The 18,059-nt window shown below is 39.5% G+C and overlaps 1 protein-coding gene across 8 annotated transcripts in view; it reads left to right on the top strand.

Moving 5' to 3' along the window:
* Positions 1-18,059, top strand: part of RBM33 (RNA binding motif protein 33) — a 102,566-nt gene that overhangs the window by 66,585 nt on the left and 17,922 nt on the right. For 5 of the 8 annotated variants that reach the window (XR_007908641.1, XM_051812881.1, XM_051812878.1 and 2 more), the window contains exons 15-16: positions 2,804-3,442; positions 17,400-17,603. Coding sequence is in view for 7 of the 8 variants with exons in the window: in XM_051812881.1 (XP_051668841.1) it covers positions 2,804-3,442; positions 17,400-17,603 (843 nt within the window). In the remaining variant the exon portion in view is untranslated. Of the gene's footprint in view, positions 1-2,803; positions 3,443-8,190; positions 9,094-17,399; positions 17,604-18,059 lie in introns of those variants that run through there. The other 3 variants (XM_051812879.1, XM_051812884.1, XM_051812882.1) reach the window with 3 other exon arrangements.

Below are 18,059 nucleotides of genomic sequence, written 5' to 3'. Positions count from 1 at the left end.
TTCTAATGCAAATATTGTGTTAATCATCACAGGGCCTTTATGTTGTTTGATCTTCCTCTAGCTGCAAGGGTATTTTATTGAGAAATTAATAGTAGTAATAACTTGCTTGTGAAGGTGAAGGATTTAGGTCTACCTATAGCCTGTTAACAGACTGATCTGCAGTTGTCATATAACCTCGGGTTCTCAACCCTTGATTTTGAACCTTACCCTTTAAGAAGTTCTTGACTTCACAGGATCATTATTAATGTCCTGAGTTGAGTTCCTGAAAAGAAGATTTTGGTTTATATTTGAGATCAAGTTGCCTGAATATTCTACTAAGCATTCTTCTAACTTCATATGTGTTAGTAATACAGTTTGTCAGTTGTCTTTTGTGTTTAATGTTGATGTAGTTGAAGTCAAGGTATCTTCCAAGGACTGTTACAGGGACGTATTAGTCAGAGTCCCTCAGGATGTTCATTCCTTGACTGCCGGCAAGACTCATTTAAGTATGTTGCAAAGTGCACATCTCTGTGCTGCTGTGTAACCTTTGAGTTAGTGTTTTGAATTTACCACATCATAATCTGCATCTCCCAAGGCCTTCAGAACTTGTTAGGTGATCAAATGAGCAAGCAAATCCCTGATAATAAAGGGCAGCTGGTAGAAGCGCTGGTCTCATGCAGACTTGGGCTGGTGTTGACAACCTCAGTTTAACGGGAGGGGAAAAAAATGCACTGCCACCTCCAAAGGTAAACCTGGAACTGGCTCATGACATCCATCAAGCTTGTTTAGATAAATTGTAGGATATTCTGATCTAAAACAAAGCAAGTGAATAAACTAGTTCATTAAGTGGAATGGGTTTTCTGTTCTGACAATTTCAATAACTGTGATATTTAGTGTCTCTGAAAATGACTGCAAACTTTATTAGTTGCATCAGGATCTGCATAACAGCACATCCTCCTCCTAGCCAGAGCTTATCTGTGTTTTGTCATCCTATGCAAACCATTTTTAAGGGTCTTAACATTTCACTGTATTTCATAAGGGTCATATTCCTTTTTTTTTTTACTACAATCAGCATTTTCAGTTGTCAGTATAAGATGAAATATTTGTGTTTCCTCCTGTTGAGGTATGTTCCTCTTACCATCTGTCAACACAGACCTCTAATCTAGTTGTCACTGTGATTAGATATTAATCACCACTGTTATAGTCCAAAAAGTATAAAGATCGATCAGAACTTAGTGTATGTAGAGCATTCTCATGCAAAGGACTGTGTTAGACCTCATCCCTGGACTACAGCCCATATTCAGAAATTAAATACAAATTTTATAAGTCCAGTTTTGTTAGAGTCTTATTTAGCCATTTTTTAGGCTTTTGGTTAGACTTCTAATTAGAAGCTTCTAATTAGACTTCTAAAGTGAGACATGGAGCTGTTTTTTTCAGTAACTGTGGGAATAATCCTTATCAAAACCTGCCCAGGGAAGAAGCAGTTACAGCTGAAGGGAACACGTGTTCAGGATTTGTGCATCAGGATTCTATAAGTGCTGATCTGAGTCTGCCGGGCTTCTATATCTGCGTAGATCCCTTGGCTTGGGGAGGATTCTGGGGTGCACCATGATTAAAAACACTCTAAATATTAAAAAAAAAAAAACCAAACCAAAAAACCAACATTTGTGTTGACGACAGTTTGCACCCAGTTCCTCCAATATACATAAAGGTTCATCATGGGCTCACAGGTTTTGAGAAGTATTTCAGCATTCTTCCTGCGTTCATTTGCCAACATGCAAAGCATCGTTACTAATAGAGCCTGGTTTTGTTAGTGGTGATTAATATATCTTGAGTAGAATATTGTGCTCGTTACCATTTGTAAGCATTCTGTACAAGTCTAACTTCATATTTCAAATGGTTGAAAAGAAAAAGAAGTAATATAATGAAAAAGCATGCTTCCTAATTTTGAAAAATGCATGTGATATTATTGCAAGAGCCATTTGATGTCTTTTCCAGGATGATGAGAATCTACATTTCCTCGACTCTTGTCCATTTTTATACAGCTTTTCATAGGAACTCGTTCTGCCAGAGTTGAAGAATCTTTAGAAAGGTTATTTGATGGTGTGTAGTACTTTCAGAGGGGCCCAGGGCTGGAATATTAAAGGCATTCTCTATATACCATTAATATTCCAACACTGCATTTGGCAACATTTTGATTCTGAAGAGAGTGCATGAGTTCAAGGTCAGAGAGATTGACTTGTGCTGTTCATTATAACCAATTATTGTGTGACAAATGAGTTTGAGATCAGGCTGAAAATTCTGTGAGAAAAATCAATAGTTCTAATCAGGGCCTTTCAGGTCATTTACCACCCTACCTTTTGTTACTTTGTCAGAAAAGAGCAAGATAAAACCTGTGTGACAGTGGGTTGCCTCTGTATTGTTACCTTCTATTTGAAACATATTTTGATATCTTGAATTATATTAATAGTTTAATTGGTTTTGGAAACTTTTAAATTAGTTCCAATTTGTCAAACTTTTTTGCATTATTTTTTTTTTTTAGTATTCTGATCAGATTTGTCAAGTGGTATTAAAGCTTTTCTGTCTAGGAAGTAGTATATCTAAGTTCTAAACCAGATTTGAGCTGTTTGTCTGTAATGAATAGCAAATAAACCTTAGCAGCACATGCACTCCACTAATAGCCTTGGTTTGGTATCAGGGATAATTTAAAAAGCTCTTCAGAGTTACAGCTTTACAACATCTGAAACAACAATTTAATGTTGTTTTGACCAAGCTGAGTATTCTGTTTAGAATTTTATAAATTCATTTGCATTTTCCTTTGTAGTATCCAGACGAAGATGAAGAAACTAGGTTGTATCGTTTGAAGATAGAAGAGCAGAAGCGTCTAAGAGAAGAAATTCTGAAGCAGAAGGAGCTGAGACGGCAGCAGCAGGCTGGTGCCAGGAAGAGAGAGCTGCTGGAAAGACTTGCACAGCAGCAGCAGCAGCAGCCTTCCACACAGCAGTCCTACATGCAGCACGAGGATGACTCCTCCGAGTTCCCCACCAACGGCAGCCCCTACATACCCCACTCCGGCTTGCACACCAGGCACAACGTGAAAAACAGACTCCTTGTTAGAAAGCAAGACACGGTAGTTCCAAATATCCAACCCAAACCCACAGAGTTCCTCCAGAGTGGAGTGGGGGATGTGCAGTATCAAGGACAGCAGATGAAGCCAGTGAAGCAGCTGAGGCAGACTAGGACAGTTCCTCCGAGTCAGCCTCAGGCGCCGCAGAAAGCGTTACAGACAAAACCTGCTGCAGCGTCGCTGCCCACCACACAGACGGCTCGAGTGGCTTCGGTACCAGCCAGGCCCCAGGAGCAGAAACCGGGGGTGAAAAGGACTGTCATGCAGCGGACAAACAGTGGTAGTGATGGGCCTCATGTCGGCAGCAAAGTCAGGGTGATTAAGTTGTCAGGAGGGGTAAGTTTCCAAGGCTCATCTCGTATGTGTGTCTTGTCATGGTTTGTTTTTGTGTGTTTGATTCTGTGTAATCCCAAAATAAAAAATGGGCCTAAGGTGATGGGGGAAGTAACAGGTTTAGCATACCTAATAGTCCTTATATTATATTTTCAGAACTGTAATTTATTAGCAGTTATTAAAAAATTAATGTTTCCTGTAACACTTTACTGCCAGGCAGTTACCACTGAAATCACATTGAAATAATTGAAATAATACTCCTTTCTATTAAGTTGTAATTTGAGTCTGAAAGACTGCTCAACTGAGCTCCTTTTGCTTAAGGTTGATAGGTCAGTCTGATAATTGCTCAGAGAAAAGGATTTGGGTGGCTGTATTTAATTAAAGTTTGGTTAAAAAGCTAGGACCTGCTTATTTGGTAGGTGAAGCCACCTAAATTAGTTGTGTGCAGATGTTGGTGTTAGTGTGGTTTCTGTACTCAAGGGAGGATTGTTTTTACTTTCTTGGGAAGCGTGTTGTGAAACCAATTTAATCAGTATGTTGGAGGAGGATGTTTTCTGTTACTGGTTGGGTTTAAAATGTTACCATTTCACTTCTGCATCTAAATGAGATTTCCTTATCTTTTGATGAGGGGTCTATTATCTGCAGTGTGTCCCTTGAGCACTGGTGTTGTGGAAGACTCACAATGCTGGTCTTGAGGGCAGTGTGCGTATTTAAGATCTGGGGTTTTGGTTAGAAAGTCTTGACCGAATTTCTTCTGTCTTAATGAAAAGAGAAATTAATTTGTTAGGGCTCTAAATAAACTGTGTTGAGGGGACATAGTGAGATCATATTATCAGTGTGTGAGGTCTGTCCTCAGGTTTATGCTGAGGAGAAAAGCAGGATCTGATATAGCACATCGGAGGGGTTTTTTTTTCTGGAAGAATACTTCTTACATTATTCAGAGCATTAATTAGGCAAACTTGCATAACTGTAATCTGTAATGAAGCAAGCAGTGTGTTAACAGGGACTGAACAAGGCCTTGGAGGCTAAGGCTTTACATTTAGAAACAGAGAGGAAGTTGAAATGCTGGATTCTTAACTAATTTTTGTAAATGTTTCTCTACAGCTCAAACTTAAATGTGCTTAAAATGGTGAATTACGTAATGACTATGAGGTCTTTGAAAATATTAACATACAGGGCCTTATTGGCTACAGAGACATCTCGCAGCTCAGGTTGTTGTCAGCTCTAATTCCTCAGAGGTGGTAACTTAAGTACAGAGGAATAAAGTGTGAGAAGCTGGAAGAAATTGATTCTGTTGAGCTAAAAATATTTATATATAAGTATGTCTGCAGAAATCCCAGTGCCCTGCAAGAGGTATGACAGGTTTGTGTGTCATGAATAATTGAATAAAGCAGTCATGCACGATTTCTTTTATTATGTGGTGAAACAAAACAATGCCAGTCACAACTGTAAACAGCTCTTCATAACAAATGGTTATCAGTCTCCACAGCAGCATTCACAATGAAATAGTTATTATCACAGTGCTCTGTTTTAGAAGACCATAAATGTTTCAGATAAGTCTTACAGTAAGCAGTAGCAATTAGCTTCATTAAATGTATGTGTAACCCCTCTGTGCACAGAAGCAGATCTTCTCTGTCCTTCTTAACTTTCAGTACTGAGGTTTTAGCAAGGTGAACCAGGTTCTTTACATGTAGCCTTTATTACTGTTTTCATATTGCCATGGACATTTTAAGTTTCCTTAACTGTGTGAGAATAAGAGCAAGCATTGCAATTAGCTGTTAACACTGATCAAGATAGTTGATTAATTTTTAATCAGTTAAAGACAAGCCGAATCTGTGACTTTGTTTCTTTGACTACACAAGGAAAAAAAATAAATTGAGCAGCAGAGCAGCCAATCTTCTTATCCATTTTTGACGGGATTTAAAAGAATAGTTGCAAACTGCTTGGACTCTGAATACTATCACGATCACAGATCATAGTTAGTTACCACTGCTAATGTTTAGTCCTGCCACATGCTTTTGTTTATTTTCACAGCTTTTGCCTGAGCACTATATATAAAGCAAAAGCCAAATCTCATTTTTCTGAGCCATTGTCCTTAGCATGTGTTAGTGCTTCCTCCAATTCCCTGCCTTTGGCCAAAGGGATGCCTGGTGTCTCTGACCTGTGTGCACTGGCTCGATCCTGCAGCTAAGCAGCCCTGCCCTTGCTCTCCATCTTATCTCTTTCTTCTTTCTTGAGCTCTTTTGTGCAGAGATGTTTTGAATACCCTTGTAGGGGTGAGATGACTCATGAGTAGGCACGATGCAGGGTCCCTTTTGAATCTCATTGGATTCATTTTGGTAGAGACTTGGCAAGTCCCGTCTCTTCCATCCTGCCAGCCATGGACAGCACCATAGGAGAACTCTCAGTTGAGAAAGCTGATCTAATGCAGACCTGTACTAACTCTGTCTATACCAAATTGGCCTAAACTAGAAGCTGGTAGCAGGGACTGTTATTAATTTAGTAGGACCATCTGTAGAACCAGGATTAAATGGTTTTGTGTTGCTGGTGATGTTTTTTGTTTAACAGTTAAGGAGTGTGCCGTATTGGTGAGATCTGTGGTATACAAATACTGTCAGAAGAGAATGGTTTCTTTCTTGAGAACAGTGTCCTTACCAGGCTGAGTTTCTGTCTATTTGTGTTGCTGGGCACAGCAGTACTACAGAGATCTCTGACCTTCAGGTAGAAATATCCCTCAGTCCCTAGAAGGTAAAATGGCCTTTCATCTGTTTCCACAATATCCTCTTGTGAGAGGATTTTACTTTTGGAATTGTAAGAGTTACTAATTAAATTCCAAGAATATTATAACTTGTCTGGTTTACCTGATACATAAGATACCTTAATTTATAGCTTCTTATACTTTAGGAAAAAAAGTAGAAAATTATTCAGCATTTCTTGATGTCAGACTAAGTCTGTGTATCAAGGTGACACATTTGGTACTGTCAGTAATGATTTTGTCTGTTGATGCTTTTTTTTCTTTGTTTAAACAAATCCTACCCTTCACCTTCCTCCCAATACTGATTTGCCCATCCCTTTCTAATACTCATATAATTTATGCAGGAATGGCAGTACAATGAATAGTTTTTCATTTTAATTACTCTTTTAAGTGTTATGTTCCTGGAAAGTGAGGCGGTGTTTAGCATATGAACTTTGATTCTTTTGGGTTTTTGGGGGTTTTTTTGGGTCAATTTTCTTTTTCCCCATGGAGACCCAAATATCTTTTGATAGATCCAGTGTGCTTTGTTTTGTGTGGCATTTCCTTAGAGGTTTCCTTTTCAGATATAGGAGTCCAGTGTATTTGCTGAGTATTGATACTGGTATATTTTACTAATAAAACATCTGAGATTTGCTTGGCTTGCTGAGGAGCCTGAGGTCAGTCCTAAAGAATCACAGAAACTATTAGGTTGGGAAACACCTCTGAGATCAGTGAGTCCAACCTGTGACCCAACACCACCATGTCAACCAGACCATGGCACTGAGTGCCATGTCCAGTCTTTTTTTAAAACACTTCCAGGGACGGTGACTCCATCACCTCCCTGGGCAGCACTTTCAAATGTCTAATCACCCTTTCTGTAAAGAAATTTCTCCTGATAGCCAACCTGAACTTCCCTTGGCACAGCTTAACACTCTGTCCTCTTGTCCTATCACTGGATAGGCAGTGTCCTGTCACTGCCTGGGAGAAGAGACCGACCCCCAGCTGGCTACACCCTCCTTTTGGGTTGTTATGGAGAGCGATGAGGTCTCCCCTGAGCCTCCTCTTCTCCAGGCTAAACACCCCCAACTCCTTCTGCTGTTCATCATGGGACTTGCACTTCAGACCCTTCACCAGCCTCTCTGCCCTTTTCTGGTCCTGCTCCAGCACCTCAATGTCCTTCTTGAAGTGAGGGGCCCAGAACTGGACACAGTACTTGAGGTGTGGCCTCCCCAGGGCTGAGTACAAGAGGAGAATCAGTTCCCTGGTCCTACTGACCACACTATTTCTGATACAGGCACTTGTAGGGTACATGTGAGAATAAGGTCAGTGAGATTGTAGAGTGTAGAAAAGAAACACCCCAATCATTTCAAAATGTCATCATAAAATTATAGAAAATAAGGTGAAAAGACTAGAAATAATGTATTGTCTTGAAGGGGGGATGAACTCTGTAGTATTCCTGACAGATTTGTCCAGCCTTTTTCTGAGATCTCGTTATTGTAGATTTCTTAGGCCTTCTATTCCAGTATCAAACCTGTACATTTAAGAGAATTTTCTTAGTGACCAAACTACATTTTCTTGCTGTAATTTTGAATCTGTGACTACTTGTATTATGCTTGAAGAGAGATGGGAAAGAATTTATATCTCTTTGTGTCTGTCTCTCTTTTTCAAGATCTCTTAACTGTTTCTGGGCACTGATATCCTTCACTCTCTCTTGATGAGTCATGTTTTCTAACACCTTGACTGTTTGTGGTGGTCTTTGGGCTCTCTGTGATCAGTCTGTTGGTAAATAGTTCTAGTACCAAATGCAATTGAATTCTTTAAGCCCATGTATTCGGAGTGGTTTTAGTCCTGGAAGAACAGGTTTGTACCAACTGCAACCTTAGATATCTTAAGATCATATGAAATATGTGCTGAGCATTACTTCCATTTAGTTGGAGATTCTATAGGAAATTATAGTATCTTAAAATCTCTATATCGTTTGGTCATCTTATGTTGTTGTTGGATGATTTCTCTTTAGCCAGAAAACAAGCTGCCATGCTCAGAGAGATGTGTGTCCCAAAGGCCTGAAAATGCTGGGTTTTATGCTGCACCAAGAACACACCAGTCTTTGTGGAAGGCTGCACAATGAATTTTTTTCATAAATACATATATAGATATAAATACATAAAAAACTCGATGTTCCCTGTTGCATTAGAAGCAGTATCTTATTTGTCATCCTGATTTCCTGAAAACCTGAAATGCTTCATACAAAAAGCTTGAAAAAAGGGTTGGCAAGTTCTTTTGTTTGAAAAGCCTGTCACAAAAAATGTCGGATTGCAAAAATGAAATGGAAGATGGACAACTTTGTTCCTATTTCAAGTAACTGAGAAGTGTGAGATGAATGTGGAGTTCTAAGTATGGAAAAAGAGATGATTCTTGTTTGATAATGTAACCTTGTCAATCAAGTTTGCTTGATGTTTGTACTTGTTTCTACTTGCGTGTGTATGTTCAAATTTAATTAAAAATATTTGACTTGAAAGCTCTATAGCGCCTTTCATCTAAATATGTCAGGAATTGCAAACACCAAGAATTTTGGCATTTACGTGAAAAGTTCTTGAGGGAGCCCTTTACCGAGCCCTGGATACAGGAACTCTTGCTCTATATGGTCCATAATTTTTTAGGAAGTGGGAGAGTGGCATTGCAGTTTATTTGTATCCCACTGATTGAAGGAAGCACTGTTTGAAGTGGAATAAGGGAGCTGCGGAAGCCATGGTGTCTGAATTCCCAGGTACCATGGCAAAATGGGCAAGACCTTTGAAGCAGCACTAATGTAAATGCTGTTGAAAAAGGACTCTGCCTGCCACAACCTGCAAGAGTTCACTGTGGAAATACTTCACAAATGGACATTGATTTCTTAATTGTAAGAAAATCTTGGAGCAAGTCCAGAGGAGGCCATGAAGTTGATAAGGGGGCTGGAGCACCTACCCTATGAAGAGAGACTGAGAAAGTTGGGGCAGTTCAGCCTGGAGAGGAGAAGAGACTGGGGAGACCTTAGAGCACCTTCCAGTACCTAAAGGGGGCTGCAGGAGAGCTGATGAGGGACTTTGGACAAGGGCATGGAGTGATAGGACAAAGGGAAATGGCTTAAAACTGAAGAAGGGTGGATTTATATTAGATATTCGAAAGGAAGTCTTTCCTGTGGGAGTGGTAAGGCAGCGAAACAGGTTATCCAGAGAAGCTTTGGATGCCTCATGCCTGGAAGTATTTGAGGCCAGGTTGGACAGGGCTTGGAGCAATCTGCTCTAGTGGAACGTGTCCGTGCCCATGGCAGGGGGGTCAGTATTCTGGTTATGAAAAATGTGTAGTAGTTTCACAGAAAAATCTCTTTTTTGAAAACAAGCAATAAACCCTGTCCTCCCAGACCTCCAGTGAGGATGGTCCCTGTAGAGACAGACTATTTCATGGCTTGGGGGTTAGGAGGTAGGCTGTGCTGAACTGTTTGGGGCATATTTGGTTACTGGAAAAGTGAAATACAAGGGCACATGTGGACACACTTAGCAACTAGAGGAACTTAAGGTGACAACCAAACTAGGCGCAGGTAATACTTTTTATGGATTTCTAATAAAATCCTCAGAAAGATGAAGAGATACTTACCTAAATTGAATTTAACTTCACTGTGGATAATTTGGATCTAACATGCAGTAAAGTATTGCCTTTGTAAATTGCAGAACGGGTTTCTCCCTTTCCTCAGGAGACTTTTAAATTGTACGTTGAAGAAGAGTGCTGCTTCCTCCTGAACACCCTGAAAGCACAGCGTTTGATGTTGCTTGTTAAGTCTCAAAGGAGAATTTTTCTGCCATCATAAATGTTATAGTGCAAAATTCATATTGATACAGTGTTGCTGTTAGAGAGTATCTTGTAGCCCAGTTTCCTTCTAAAGACAGCTGTGACACCACTAAACTGCATTGCAAAGAGAAAGAGCCAGTTTTCATATAAAAATACAGTCTCTTGGGAGGTAAGCTTGCAGATTTGTACAGTTTAATATTTTGAGAAGCTGCAAGTCCCCTTGTTAAAAGGGTATTTTGGGTTGGACCACTTGGAATAGACCTTTAGTACAGAGGTTTGGCTCTGAGTCAGGAGACAATCAACACCGTGTTTGGGGAAGGAGGTAATGGGAGTTGTCTCTGTCAAGACTACACCAGGATCTTAGAGCAGCACACAAGAGGGATTTGCCTTGCCATTAGTTTTAAGCTTCAAGGAACATGAACCAGAAAGACCAGACGTGACATGAGAAGGGAAGCTGTAGTTGTACTGGTTTCTGACATCCAGTACTGGCTTTCTGTGCCACAGCTGGTGTCCAGCTGGGAAGTGCTCCTTCAGGAGCTTTGGCCCGTCAGAAGTTTTGAATTGCTGATTTTTTCCAACAGGAGCTTTTTCTCTTGGTGATTCTCTGTGTCCAGTCTTTGCTAAAATCCCCTGTACAAAAAATATCCCAGACTGGCAACCAAAAAGCGAACCAGGAAAGTTTACTCTAAACATTGTTTATCTATATTACGTATTTTGTGAAAAGCATGTAAAAATGAAGGTATTGTAGAGAGTATTGTACATATATATTCCAGAACCTTGACTTTGCTGTAGCTTTGACACAATTTTTTTTTTTCGTAATGAGCTGGTGGGTGCTTTTACTGAAAAACACATAGTCATGATTCAACACTGATCAACTCTGTTTCTGTCACTCCTGGTGAAACTTCATGCAGTGTGGGTATGACTGGGATTCTCTTTGGCCAGTCCTTCTCCCTGCCTTAGTTCTCCTCTCAGGCAGATGAGGAGACACTTCAGTTAAGAACTGTGTTAGTACAGAGGATTAAATGGAATTAGCTGCTTTTTCTACAAAACATTTTCTTCTTGCTGTTCTGACTCTTCATACACCATTAGGCACAAAAGATACTCATCATACCATGGCTCACTGAAGCAGCGTAGCACAGGAAGGGAACTGTTTCTGCATTTTATTTATTTATTGCATAGCCTGGTTGCTCTTGTTTGAATTAAGTTTGCCCCATGCAAACATTTTAGGCTGGGAACAATAACCCATAATTTGCTGACCAGCACTAGAAGTGTCTTTTTTTCTGGTGTGAACTGGGAATGCTTTGGTTCTTTTATCACTTATGTAGTCTGATGTAGTTTATTTCTGTGTGTACTTTGAGTCAAAACTAGACCATTAGTATATCTTAAACCAGTTGTTAATGGTGAGTTGTCTGCTGATAGTGTATTGTACCCTGGTGGGAGAGCAGCTTTCTTAAGTATTGTATTCTTGAACTTGGGGGAAAAAAAAAAAGACTTTTAAAGGTCTTAGAAGGTCTGTAAAAAAAAAAAAAGGTCTCCAGGTGTTTCTCATTGGCACTTGACGGATTGAAAACAGATCGTCAACTGTTCAGAAACAGTGCTTGGTCATGTCACTGGGTTGTGGGATGTTTGGCAAGTGATTAGGCTTCCTATTCCCAGGTCCCCAGTCTGTCAACCAGGTGTATGAAAGTGGTAAAGCATTTAGAGCACCAGTCACAGAGAAATAGCTCATTATTAGGGGTTTGCCTTTAATACACATTTCTGATAATTGTAGTGAGAAAATACTCATATATATTAGATGAAAGTCAGTCTTGTTCTACATAGTTTTACTGTTTCTTTCTCTTGGTTACATGGGGATCACAGCTGTCTGTGTAGATGTCTGTCTTTTTTAATACAGTCAGTCACAGTATCAGTAAAATACAAGTTTACATATGAAAACCTATGTAGCTGATGAACAGTCATTCCTCTAGTCCTTAAAGTGAAGATGAATTTAATAGCCTAAAGGATGCTTCGCTTCCCCAGCTTGCTGTGATACTGTAAAGGCACTAATTTCTAGAAATATTGACTTAAACTGGTAACAGTTATGGGGTTTCTCCTTTCTTACAAGAAATCAATTATGGCACATTTTTGGACTGAGATTTCCCTGCAAGATTTAGGTCTTCATCGTGCTACAGAGAATTTGATTTATAATGCATCTAAGAAAAGATGACAACATTTTGCTTCTGTGTGTTATTTTCACACAAATCAACCCGAGTTTATTCCCTTTAAGTGCCTTATCCAGCATGCGCATCCCTTTACTACTGGATGATTTTGAATTAGCTTTACAAAGATTACATGGATAGACACAGCATTGTCGTGGTTAATAGAAACCTGTGCAGTGAGGTCTATGGGCTGCAAGATCACTAACAGTGCCAATGACAGTGAAGTATGGCCTTATCGAAAGGAGAATTCATAAGAGGCTGCCCTGGGACACTGCACCACTGTCCTTCTGTGTATCCTGACAATGTTATCTGTCCTCTCAGTACGGAGTATCAAATGTCTGTCACGAGTACAGAAATTAATTTAATGTCACCTGAAGACATGCAATTAATCTTTTAGAGGTTTTCATAATACCTTTACAGAAAGAGTTGCCAGTTTGGCGGATTTGGATTTTGGGGTTTAGCAGAAGATAAGGAAAATTAATTTTTCATCAGGGTTAATACAAGCTAGCAGGGCCACAAAGGCTGAGAAAAATGGTTTGGGAATTTGTCAAGTGTTGTCACTGTAGAATAATGCTGCTTAACGTCTGATAGGTGTAATCAAGAGTTGAGATTTCTATAGAGGAGGATTAATCAATTTGCTCACTACAGAATGCAAGTTGGTGATACCATTCCTTCATGGGGTTTAAGAATGAAAATAAGATTTGATCTGTCAAATTGCAAGCAGCTCTGACAGTATCAATAGGCATTTTTATCAGTACATTTTAAAGCATTCGTTATAAATAAATTTGTCCTGCTAATGTTGGTGGCAAATAAACTTCATCTTCATCATAAAACTGTCATAATGATTGTGATAGAGTGGAGGGCTTCAGCTTGCTAAATTTAAGCAGTCCCTCATAAAATTCTGCTTATAGAATTTGTAATCTCATATTTGACAGAATTCTACGTTTCTCAAAACACAACATTGACTATAGATAGATATGTATAGTGAGAGATTGTTGAAAAACAACCTCAGGGAATCAATTCTAAAATTCTTGGCCGTTGAATGGCATCGTTTTTTCTTTCTTTAGTCCAATTTCAGAAGGTCTGACTGTGCAAACTTTTACACAGTAGAAGTTTGAAAAACATTCACATGTAGATCAACTCCATCTGCCTCCATCTTTTGAGGTTTTTCTATTTACACACAGTATTTGAAATTAACTTGTTTTGGCACTGCTAACAGTCTTGCTGTATACATGAACAGAACTCCTAAAACTTAAAAAAAGGGCATTTTCATTCCTCCAGAATTAACTAAATAATGGTAAAGTTTCATTCAGGAAAACTCTTTCCTGGCTATATAGTAGATGATCCCTGTGGGTCCCTTCCAACTTGGTATATTCTATGAAGGCAGACCTTTTGTAAAACTTGGAAATTTAGAGCTTGAAGGTCAGAATGATTTATAACATAGAAAGTAAGGAGTAGACAATAAAAAAAAATTCTTCCTTTATTGGTTTGTAGACAAAGAATGGAAATTCACTTTTATGCAGAAGACTTCAGAGGAAATTTGAGCTATAAAATCACAGCTTGTATCCATCAGTCTCAGGTATCTGTGATGGACTATGGTATTCTACCTGGTTTCAGCACTTTGTGCATCAGATTTTATGAGACAGGCCATGATGATGAATAGATGCATCTCTGAAAAATTTAGTGCTACCCTGTACATTACAAAATACTAAAGGAAAGAAATCAGATAAAAATATATTTTGACATGAAGAGGCTTAAAATTTTAATACCTCCTTCTGTTGCTGTATATTTAAATGTGGGGAGGGCAGTGCTATAAGCTGATGAAAAATTAACTATACAGAAATTGTCTTTAGGAAAAGCAAAAGTTGATTTCAGATGAGCTAGAGCTGAGACATTTTAAGTAGAAGAGTTGCTAGCAATTTAACTTCTGTGATTTAGGTGTGGTTTGGGGCAGGTGCTGCAATACAGCTGCAGTGGACTTACCTGCTTGCCTGTAGCTTTGCTATGTTGGTGCCAGCTCACTGTTTAGCTCATGAGTGAACATCAGGAGTCAGCATATGTAGAGTCATCGTTACAATTGTATGTCCTTTCCTCCAAAATGTTAATGTTGCGTGAGCATGTGACCTGTCAGTAATGCTCTGAGGTTTTGTAGCTTTAAGTCCAGATGTTAAAAGCTCTTTGCAGGTGTTTTGCTTGACTTGGTTTGTCATTGATGTGTCTGAAGAAGCCACTGGTTGTCTTGTGTCAAAGATTAAGGGATGATGGTGGTGGTGAGTCTGATTTGCCACTACATGGTATTGCAGAGGTTGCTCATTTTGGCTCAGTGCTTGTCCTTGTCACATCTTTAACCAGTGAAAAAAGAATTGCTGCTAAAATACATCTTCCGAGGCTGTGTCATTTTGCTAATTAGGCACATGTCACCTGGCAGTCACATTTGATTTTTATTTTCTTAAGAAAACCACCAGGTTTTGCCTTCTGTTGAGGCCAGGCTGCCTGCAACAGAAAACAATGTCTTGCTGATTTGGAGGGAGCTCTTTTAGTCCTTGAGCACCAAGTGGCTCTCTTGAGAAGCACTGCTGCAGTTTCATCTCTGTTTCCCATCTCCAAGTCATCTCGAAACCAGTAAATATTCAGAGCAGTAGTATAAAGAAAGGGGTTGATCCAGTTGCCTTTCCTTCCTTCTTGTTGCAGGAACAAACAGATCTTGTTCCATTCCCTTTCTTTATTGTTTTGTGTAAGTTTTTCTTATTTCTGAAATACATTAATTCATTAAAAAAGCTCGGAGATCTTTCTACCTTTTCAGGCTTTTGCAGGAGCATCGTGTCAGCAGTGAAGCCCAGAGGTGGCATTTGGGACCCCAGCAGGGAACAAACCCCATCAGATTTTTCATCAGTGCGAACCAGTTATGTGCTGATACCTTTGACTCTGTTACATAGCTCTGTGTTTTAGTTTTATTTGGTGATAATTGAGCTTGGTAGTTAAATATTGGGTGGTTGTTGGCCGTCCTAGACTTTTATGTGAAATGATTGTTTGCTTTTGAAGTTTCAGTAATGAGCATGTTCAGTGTGTTTTGTACCTGAGGGCTTTGCTCTCAGATGCTCTTCCAATGTGCCGGGATCACTTTTTGGTTTGGAAAGAAATGGTTGCAAATATTTATGGTTTTCACAGCAGGCATTTAGCAGAGATTAGATTTTTAACTCCCAGCTATAGTGTTTAAATTCCTCCTAGAATTTTTTATTCCTTTTAGTTTCATCATCTTGCAGCTGCTGTAGAGTTGAATATAAGAAATTATCTGATCAGGCCATAGAGCTTATGGTGATGCTGATACTGAAACTAATACTAAAATGAGGAGGATTTAATGCTGGTTTCCTGGTAAGGTATTGTGTATATGTTTGGATTTTTCAAGAGGGCTCTTGCTTTTATGTTTTTGAATAGTAATTGAAGAGAAACTCAGAAGGGAAAGCTTTATAATTTCTCACTAGTCGCTGCTCTCCAAGGTTTGTATACAAAATGTTCTGTGAAGATGTGGAGCCAGAAAAACAGAGAAAAACACCCTGTATTTCATTAGAGGTGGGAAAGACGTGCAGATTTCTATGGCTTTCTCACTTTGGACACTATGGACAAAAACCAGGACAAGGTTCAAGATTTTCCCTATGACAGACTGTGCTTTTGAAGTGTAGATGGTGCAAGAGTCTGTGAGGCTCATTTGTCTGGGATTTATGTAGTTGAATTCTTGAGATGTAACCTTCATGTACTTTTTAATACAGAGGCCTTGATTTAGAGGTGTGAATCGTGAAGTAGTGAACTTGAAAACGTGAGACTGTGCTATGTACCACCTGTACCAGATTATTTCTTACGAAATGATAGTGAAGGGACTTAGTAACTAGTCCCTTTTAGTGTTTCTTTTGCTTTTACTTAGTGCTGAGAGGTAAAGATTTGTATTGTCAATGAAGATAATCTTGTTATTAGGCTATAAATCTGTTCCTTCTGTATTTTGTCTCCTTATCCACAAGAAATGTGCCAGTATGAAATCCTCTGGTTTGTGACGTGTGTTACAGATGCAAAGTAGATTTGGCTTGTGATTAGTTAAGGAAGGGGGAAAAAACCCTCTGTAAGTAAAGATGCTTTCATAATATTTTACTTTTTTCACTAGATATGCCTTTTATTTGAGAGCTTTTGCAGGGTTACCAGGAGTTGGTTTGGGACTTAGGCAAAGCCTTCACCCTGCAGATAAAATGTTCACTAGTATTTGAGTTCTAAAGTTGGAGTCCAGTCAAGGTATAGATACTGCTGTTGAAACCATGCAATAGTATGATGCACCTTATAGATGCAAAAGTACCTGATGTTTTGTCAGGCTCTGCTGTCTCTTGCTCCATGAAGTGTTTTGCAGTGATTGATCTGATCTGGACAACCAGACACAAATTCAAGAATCACCTGTTTGTAAAAGAAACTGAACTGTTTGGGTAGAGGCAGTGGAAGGGAATAATTTCAGTGCTTTCAGCTTTTGCTGTTACTGTGCTTGATTGCACTGAGAGATGTAACAAAGAGCTACATTGGAAGAGAGAAGCACTGAGATGGTGTTTCATTGTGCTTGTGATTATAAATATAATAAGAACTTTATGAGACAAATTAAAAAAAAACCAAAACAACCCTTGAGGAACTGTTCCTAGTACAGTGTTTGAGGAAGGAGACTGCTTACAAAGCTGCTGGTATAGAAGTTGGCAGAATGAGTATGCACTTCAAAATAAATACCAGTTTTTAACTGAAGAGAGGTTGGAATTTTAAAGATGAGCAGAGTATTTGCCTGATTCTTCCAGCCTTGCTCCTTCTTCTGCAATGTGAATGTCTCTATTTAAAAAAAAAAAAAAAGTAATAAATAACACATGTAACCCTGGGAGGAAGAATGATTTAGAAAGAAAAATGAAAACATCTTGCCATTTTGAATATGAAAAGACATTATTGAACGTTGTAATTATAATAAAGTCCAAACAAAGTAAACTGTTCTTCAGATACCATGGATTTATTTTAGGCTGAAGTGCAATTTCTAGGCTGAACCCTTGCACGTGCCTGCCGTGGCCACCGGTTTGCTTTAGCAGGCAAGGCCCTGGATACTCTCTGAGTGAGCTGGATGTGGCAGGAGGCTGCTCAGGGTGAGGGTGTGCAGTGCCTGGACACTGAGCCGCTGTTGTGTTGTTGATTTCAGCAGGGGGGAGAGGATGCTGGCTTTTTTCACCCAGAGGGCCAGACCCAGCGGCCTCAACAACCCCCGGAGCCAAAACAGCAGCCAGTGCGGAAGGTCACTTTGACAAAGGGAATGCAGCAGCACCAACAGCAGCAGCAGGCACAGATCCATTCACCAGCTCCTCAAGGAGTCAAAAACATCCAGGGAATCCATCAACCTAAAAAGGTGATTTTTAGATGCGTATTGCTGTGGAAGTTTCACTGTGTAGCTGTGTTGCTCTATTAATAACTAGCATTCTGTTTGTCAATTGGTAGTGCAGGGCTGCATGACCCAGGAGATGCATAATTGCATATAAAGCTTTTAATCTGGAGAGACTTGTTTGTACCCAGCACAGACTGGCGATGCCTGCAGGTTTCTTCATCTGCTGACGTTCTGGCCAGCACAGCACTCCCTGGGGAAATACATGTGTCCCGAGATAGCTACAGTAGGAGGTGGTATGCAACGTACTTTCTGGCTTTAAAACCAAGAGGTTTTTTGAAGTCGTGTTTAAGCTTTTATTCTGGCTGTTTCTTGCATATGTAGGGAGCACACAGCGACTATTTCAGGATGCTCTTTGCTGAATCCCCGAAGTTGGTGTCACTCAAAATAGCTGATGATCTCGTAACTTGATGTTTTGCACTG

Source organism: Manacus candei, unplaced genomic scaffold (assembly GCF_025592945.1).
Source record: "Manacus candei isolate 608988 ecotype Guabito, Panama unplaced genomic scaffold, ASM2559294v1 h1tg000089l, whole genome shotgun sequence".
Taxonomy (NCBI): Eukaryota; Metazoa; Chordata; class Aves; order Passeriformes; family Pipridae; genus Manacus; species Manacus candei.
This window is presented reverse-complemented; position numbering and strand designations above follow the sequence as displayed.